Source organism: Cariama cristata, unplaced genomic scaffold, assembly GCF_000690535.1.
Source record: "Cariama cristata isolate BGI_N322 unplaced genomic scaffold, ASM69053v1 scaffold2908, whole genome shotgun sequence".
Lineage (NCBI taxonomy): Eukaryota > Metazoa > Chordata > Aves > Cariamiformes > Cariamidae > Cariama > Cariama cristata.
The window spans coordinates 1-7891 of record NW_009631451.1 but is presented as its reverse complement, the minus strand read 5'-3'; the positions used below and the strand labels follow the sequence as shown (position 1 = coordinate 7891).

The following is a 7891-nucleotide window of genomic DNA, read 5'->3' as shown; positions in this document are numbered from 1 at the left end:
TGCTTGAATCTAGTAATTTTCCCGATGGCTCACCTCCAAGAAAAATGGTGTCGATCATTTGGTATGTTTCAGGGTTGGGTGTGAGTCAGCTCTGAGTCAGGCAGCAGCTCCAGCTCCACGAAGTGCTGGTCCCTCTGTGCTGGCACGACTCTTGGCCCTGTGATGGACATTGCTCCTGAACCTCCCCAGCAGCACCGTGTGAGAACACAGGCGCTGGGCACTCGCAAAGCAAAGGGGCAAGTCCACAGCTTTTGGCTGATCATGTGCTGCAAAGCCCCCTCAGCCTCAGAAGATGGCAGGGTGCATAGATGATGCTGGCTCCAGGCAGGGAGAAGGAAATGGGGACCTGTCTTACCCCCCATGGAGGGGCCCATCCGACAGGGGTGTGGGCACGGCGAGTCACTGCCGTGCGAACAACTTCCCTCCTCAGAGCCAGGAGGAAACAAGGAAGGAGTTTTGTCCAGAGACCTCTGTCCCTGGCGTGGTGTTTCTGTTTATATTCATGTTTATATTAAGTAGGGTGGTGTCCCAGTCCTCAGGCAGTTGAGAGCAAAACCAGACGCAGTCCTGAAGGCAACAGTCCCTGTGTGCGTTGTGCAAAGCGGCGTGACTGATGGGTTCCTCGCTCTCTCTTTGTCTTTCTTTCCCCCTTCTTGGCGGTGTGATTGAAGCAACGCCCCGTGAAGCAGTCCCTGAGTGCCTGCATGTGCCGAGAGTCCCACTGGAAATGCCTCCTCCTCTCCGTCCTCATGTACGGCTGCCTGGGTGCAGTGGCCTGGTGTCAGCTGACCCGGGTCACCAAGCTCAGCTTCGATAGCTCCTTCAAGGGCAAGTCCATGATCTACCATGACAGCCCGTGCTCGGACGGCTACGTCTATATCCCTCTGGCCTTCCTCTCTATGCTGTACGTGGTATACCTGGTGGAGTGCTGGCACTGCCACGTCAAGAGAGAGCTGCAGTACAAGGCAGATGTGGACAGTGTCTATGAATGCATCAACCGCATGCAGCAAGCCACTCCATGCATCTGGTGGAAGGCCATCAGCTACCACTTTGTGCGGCGAACCCGGCAGGTGACCCGGTACCGCAACGGCGATGCCTACACCACCACGCAAGTCTACCACGAGAGGGTCAACACCCACGTGGCTGAAGCTGAGTTTGACTACTCTCACTGTGGATACAAGGACATCTCCAAGGAGCTTCTGGGCCTGGAGAGCTACACAGCCACCAAGCTGAGGTTCACCAAGTGCTTCAGCTTTGCCAACATTGAGTCTGAGAACTCTTACCTGACTCAGAGGGCTCACTTCTTCACGGAGATCGAGGGGCTGGATGACTACATGGAGGTGAGGGAAGGCATGCAGCTCAAAAATGTGGACTTTAAAGAGCTTATGATGGCCTACGGGGACCCGGATCACCTCCCATGGTATGTGTCCCACTATGCTTTCTGGGTGGCAGCTATCCTGATGATCTCATGGCCGCTCAGGGTACTCATAGAGTATCGGACTGCTTATGTCCACTACCATGTGGAGAAGTTGCTGGGCCTGGAGTACACGGCATCCACCGCGGCAGAGGAGCCCTTGTACCGGTACCGCATGCCCCGAGACGCCACGCAGGACAGCACCGAGCTGGAGTGGCACATCTGCACCAACCGCCAGCTGATCCCCAGTTACTCGGAGGCCATGCTCATGGACCTGGCTGACACCCCGGCCTACAACAGCTACGCGGTGTGCCGGTACGGTGAAACAGCCCACGGCTGCGAACGCTGCAACCGTGCCTCCAGCACCTCCTCCATCTTCTCGCGCCACGCTTTCCACAGCTGCAGTGGCAACTCCCGCCTCTCCCTCAACACCAGCCGCTTCTCCCTCTGCCGCATCCATGGCTCCCACAGGACAGGCCTCTGGAGGAGGGAGGACCCGCAGCAGCAGCATTGCGGACCGGGGCTGCCAGGACGAGCAGTGCTGCTCCTACTCCAGCCAGCTGGCTGTCAACGAAAACCCCCCAACCTACCACGACGCCCGCTTCTTCCCTGTCCTGATTGTGCACAGGCCGGAGGGGCACGACGGGCGGCATTTCTACGTCAGGCGCTCCTCCTGTCTAGAAACCTCTCTGTGACAGGCCTCAATGGTTTCTCGGCTCCTTTGTCCCAGGACAGGGCTTGTAGAGGTGCTGCCGGCGGGGAGCCTGCTAGCATTGGTCTCCACAACAGGTCGGCAGGACGAGCCTCGGCTCTTCCTCCTGCCATTGCAAGAAGATGTAGTCACTCTGACCAACAGCTAACCTCATTTCCAAGAGCTTCTCCCCCTCCTTTGGCTGGTCTTCCTAGTCTTTTGTTCCCCTCTTCCTTTCGCTTTTTTACTCCTCACCCTTTCTCTGTTCCTCAGTTCCCTGCCTCTCCTCCCATCCCACCTTCGGTCTTTTTTTTATGTTTCAGTCACAGCATTTGACCATTGTTGCTGCTGGAGGATTTATAAAGCCTGTGCTTTGCGGTATATTTGACCTCTTGGATGCCCTGCAAGGTAAGAAACTCAGATAGAGCAAAGCAAAAGGCACGCAGCCAGCCAGAAGGAGAATTCAGATCTGCAGGCACTGAGTCACCTCCTGCAAACCCCAAACGAGGTGCTTTTAAAATTTATTTTATTTTCACCAGCCTTTTTTCCTCCTCTTCTGCCATTTATTCTCTCATGTCTTCATGTTCTTGTCCGCTCATTTTACCCTCATCTTCCTTTTTTTTCAGTTTTCTCACTTCTGCTTTCCAATTTTTCTGGGGTTTTGCTGGTGAGGATGTCTTTCAGGGTGTAATTGCCTTCCATTGGGCAAAAATAAGGTATTCACGGCACAAATGTCAGTGACTGCTGACACAAGCACAGGCTATGCCCCTGAGAAGTGATGAGGACTTTCTTTCCAGAGCAGTGACCTACACCTATAAAGCAAAAAGCCCTTTGCTCACCTTGCTCTGCCTGGTCTGCGGCAGAGACGCTGCTGCGTTTCCAGCTGTAGTTAACCTTGTCCAGGTCCACCCCTGTTAGCAATCGTTCAGAGCTGTAATATAGATCAGTGCCCTGTCAGTGCCACTATTTTTAGGACTGTGGGTCTGGTTTGTGGTTGTTTCATTCCTACCACTTGCTCAGAGCAGCAGGGGCTGGACAAGGGGAGAGGGGCTGGAGAGGGAAAGGTAAATATGGTACTAACCCTCCCACCGATACTCTGGAGTTGTTAGGAAGCTCTTCCACCCACAGCATCTATGAGAGCAGTTGCAGGACTGCTCTACGTTATCTTTCAACTTTCCGTGTGCCCTGGGGAGGACTTTTGGCCCATAGCCCACTGCTGCCTTCCCACCTTCCCAGACGAGATGCGATGCCACCCCAGCCCCGGGCAGGGAGCACAGCTGGGAGCCAGCCCCACCAGCCTCTCCTGCTGTTGGCTCCAGGCTCTTCCCGCAAGGCTTCTCCCAGAGCAGGTGCATCACCTTCTGGAATTAGTCCCAGCAATGCCAGACCCAGAAAGTGTCTGGTACCAGCGGAGCAGACCGCTGCACTTTGGGCTGTGGGCTGCCCTCCTGCCCTGGTCAGAGAGCCCCCCAAGAGCCAGGGACCGACCTAAGAAGCTTATGGCCACACTGAGGACCCACCAGGGACCTCCCACCTGCCAAACCTCCATCCTACGAGGGATGGTCAGATGCTGAGCAAGCTCCGTACCATTTTGTCGTGTGGATGGTGGAGATTATTATCCACCATGACTCACAGGAGAATGCAATACGATCGCAATACAGGCACTTTCAAAAACAAAGTGTTGTCACACCCCACAGCAAGTAGGTAAGAAACCAAGCCCCTAGAGGGGCTGGCAACAAATGCTTCCTCCCGAGTCCATTCTGTGTGTATCTACATGTAATATGAGTTTTGTAAAGTCATATTAGTGTGTGTAGATTATATATAACTCTGCATACTTGTATGGTGATTTCTTATGGCATTGACTGTTGTACCACGTTAAATACATTTAGTTTTGGTTTGATGACTCCGTTTTGATGTGCTGTGTTTATTTCAACTCCAGAAATAGAAACATTGGCAATACCTGGCTAACCTGTGGCAAATGATGGCACCATCAGAAAGGTTGTTTAAATTCGTATGAGTCGATCTGTTTTAATGTAAATACTTTATGTATGATTTATGTGACATTTTCATTCTGACAGCTTGGCATTTATTGCAAAAGATAGATAACACATACGATGTGTTAGTTTATCACCTCTAAAAAAGAATAACCATCCTAGACACGTGGAGGAACCAGGTTTGGGCTCAGGGTAATGATTATGTTTGGGCTGGGGCCAAACTGGATAACACTGAAACTTAGAGAAAAATCCAAACTTAGATCCACCCTACAGTGACCCAGTCCTAGTCCCCCATCTACACCGTGCCACCCACCACCCCCAGGCAGAGCTGGGAGAGCTTGGGAACTAGGAAAGGATCAGGCCTGAACTCAAAGCTCAGAGTCATCCCTGGTTTACTTGTATTCCGAAGATGAAGTAAATGCAAGCCTTTAATATGGTTCCCTGTCCTTATCTTCATTCACACAGACAGTTAAAACCAGCACATATGGAAGATCTAAGAGCTGGAGGAGGCTGAAACCTCACGAAACAGTGAGGCTGGAATATTTCAACAGTTTCTTACTGAAGGAGGTGGTAGGGAGGAGGACAAGAAAGAAGAAAGGAAGAGATGGTAGAATAATATAAATTAAAAGAGAACAGAGTTCAGCTGCAGCTAAGATAATTCCGAAATGAGCAGCATAACTCAGTTATGGCAAGCTTAGCCCAGACACAGGCAGGATGAGTTTCAGCCTTCTTGTGAGCTGCTGCAGCCACCTGCGGCTTTAAATACCATGTCCAAGGTCTTGGCATGGCCAGTTTGATCCCGTATGTGTTCCAAGACGGAGAGTTATATTTGGGTCCTCAGAAGTGGCGACGTTAAACAGCATTATTATCTGACATGAGCAAGCTCTGGCAATCCCATTGGTATGATGGGTTGGGCAGAGAATGGAGACAGTTTATGCCCAGTTTAAGCATTCCAGTGTTCTCAAAAGCCACCGTACTCTCCAGCAGCTCTCAAGCTGTATCCCTGGCAGAATGTGGAAAGCCCAGAGGGTTTCTACTTCCTCACTCCCTGTGTTCTGCCCCAGCTCTGGGGCATTTATTCGAGAAGGCATCCCTAAGCTGCAAAAGCCCTCACACACATGGAGCTCTCTCCTGTCACTTGCTGTAGCCTCTGGTGGTGACTGAAAAGCAGGGAGCAGCTTCTGTACTGGCCTGGGGCTGAATATGCTGGTTTCAACAGATCGCCCACTCAGGAAGCACCTGAACGACCATCCTGGATCTCCTACACCGTGGAGCAGAGCTACTCCTGCGACCCTTGAACACTATTGTCGCTCGTGCCATTGCCACAGCTTCCCGATGCAGGATGAGGATCTGTCCCCTAGCAATGGAGGGGATAATGCTGCTCTTCAAATCCCAAGTCAGAGGATGGAGCGGACAGGTGCTCGAACCCAAGGGCAAACCAAGCAGCTCTATGGAAAACACCCCGTACAAAACACAGGGATTTTGTATCCAATTGCAGACTGACTACTTGGACAATGGAGTAGTGGCATGCACCAGCTTCTCACGTGGCTACGGCTTCTTATGTGGAAATGGGTGTTTTGGGGTGCTTTCTCACTGGGATAACCCATCCTTGCCCTGTTGGGTCTCAATAATTAGAAGAGGCTGAACAGCAGAGGAAGGTGAGGAAGTTCAGCAAATACTTCCCTCCCTCCCTCTCTTCCTTTCTTCCTTTCCTTCTCCTCATCTTCAGAAGTCTCCCAGCCCTGGGAATTCACTTCTTGGTTATTGTGCAGCTCTTCAGGCATTTTCTAGAACATGCCTATGCTGCCCAGCAAGTCCGGTGAGATGTGACAACACACTATCACAACAGAAGAAGTAAGGAAAAGACATAAGCCAGGAAGGCACTTGCTTATTTATAAGCCACCGTGGTGTGTCCTGTGTGTGTGAGCAGCGAGCACTAGCATTGTGTTACAGCCTGTAGAACAAAGCCACGTTGCTCCATTCAGTGGCACAAGAGGCCGAGAGAGTTTATTTGTCTTCGGTTCCTAAAAGCATTTCAGATTCACCAGTTCCTTTGATTTCTGCATGGTAATATTGCACTCCGTAAGTTTTCCCACAGCAGTTTGCACTCCAACTGGCAGCGCGTGCGAGATTTCCGTCCAATTTTCGTATGGCTCTTCCTGCCTATCACTATTGACACAAAGCCCTTCTCAGAAGAGCTGAAGCCAGATCCCCTGCTGGGGAAATTTCCCTTTGGTCTACTACTTCCAGCAAAGCTTTACTCTCTCACACCAGCCCAGAGTTTGGCCTGTGCCATGCTACAGTAACTTTCTAACGGTTACTCCTCGTTGCAGATAAAAGCTCCCTTCCCCTTCTCCTTCTCCTTCCCAAAGCCTTTGGGAGCATTGCGTACGACATTTGGATGAAGCACAACATGCCCGTCGAGGTAGAGGTGTGCTCTGGGCATGCATCGTGTAGTCGAGCCTCTCTCGGTTGCTGCTTTTCCAAACGGGCTTGGCCAAGTCACGGCGCTTGCCCGTGCCTCCTCCCTCCTGCTTGTACACCGGAGCGTGTCCTGAGCCCGCAGGGCCGGGGTAGTCTTGTAAGCCTCTGTCATCGTAAGGCTGGAAGAAACCCTTAGAAGGAAAATGCCGTAGAAACACGGCGTTATTCTAATGGCCATTATTTTTTCTCATGAGACAACTAAAATATGCAAAAGTAACTACTTTCTGGAAGGCGCTATCGCCGTGAGCAAGTGCAGAAACACGCCACGCACCGGGGTAGATGGGTGTAGATGGATACACGGGGGAGAGAGAGCAGCGACAGCGAGTGCGTGTGAAGCTTTTAGCAAACACCGGCGCAGAACCTCTCAGCCCAAGAGTGGTTGTGATCCCGATGAGAGGTGTGTCACGATTCCCTGGCCCCGTGAGCACTCAGGCGTCCCGCAAGCTCTCGGGTGGATGGCTTGTCAGTGTCTCCTCCGGGCCGCCTCATCGCGGCGGGAGGCACTGGTGAGGGAGTGACATTTCAATTCTAGTCATGAAATCTTCTTGGTGTTGCTCCAGTCCCCTGGGAATTCCTATCAGAAATGCAAATGGCTGTGAGGGGGGAAGATCAAAGTTTGGGAGGGAATTACATGAGCTTGTCGTGCCTCAGTTTCTCCATCCCCCTGATGGGGATAACACACTTTCCCTGCACTCCCGTGTTTCCAGAGTATTGCAGGAGCCGCTGGGTAAGTGTTGCACACCGATGGCTGTGGCAGAGCTGCAAGCTGCATCATGTTGTAACGATACTGCTCCTTATGGCGCCTTTCAACCCAGATTCTCACCGTAACTCCTATGAAAAGGCAGCACTAGATTTTTTTTTTATTTTTAAGTTGTTTGTCAGTGACTTTTTCCATGCCGTGCTAGCATGGCAGCAGAGATCTCCTTCCTCAGATCTCTCCCTACTTTTCCACTAGCAGAAAAGAGGGCAAGGCCAAGCCGGTCCTGCTTGCAGGGCACGGGTGCATCTCCTCACATTGCCGGTGCTCCTCCACACATCAGGCACCGGGATGGGTTGGCCGCCATCCCCGGAGCCGGGGTCCGGCTAGTGAGGGGAGCGTGGCCGAGGCAAGGAGCCGGAGAGGGCCGGCCAGGGAAGGCGGGGCTGGGAGTGCTCTGTACGTAAGGAGGGTGCTCCTCATCCCGGCAGAGCCTTGGTTTGGGGGGGCTGAGCCCCGGTGGTGGCCCCAAGCCCTCCTCCCCTGGGGGGCTGGAGGGTGCGTGGCGGGCTCCTGAGGGGCCAGGCTGGCCTCCCGCTTCCATATGTAGG

At 52.5% G+C, this 7891-nt stretch overlaps 1 protein-coding gene across 1 annotated transcript; it reads left to right on the top strand.

Moving 5' to 3' along the window:
• Nucleotides 1-671: 671 nt before the first annotated feature.
• LOC104156745 (transmembrane protein 151B-like) lies at nucleotides 672-2109 on the top strand (the record flags this gene model as incomplete). The annotated part of the gene is given in 2 exon segments (XM_009705947.1): nucleotides 672-1904; nucleotides 1906-2109. Coding segments are annotated over 2 exon segments (1437 nt in total), but the record flags the coding sequence as incomplete, so codon positions are not given.
• Nucleotides 2110-7891: the final 5782 nt, after the last annotated feature.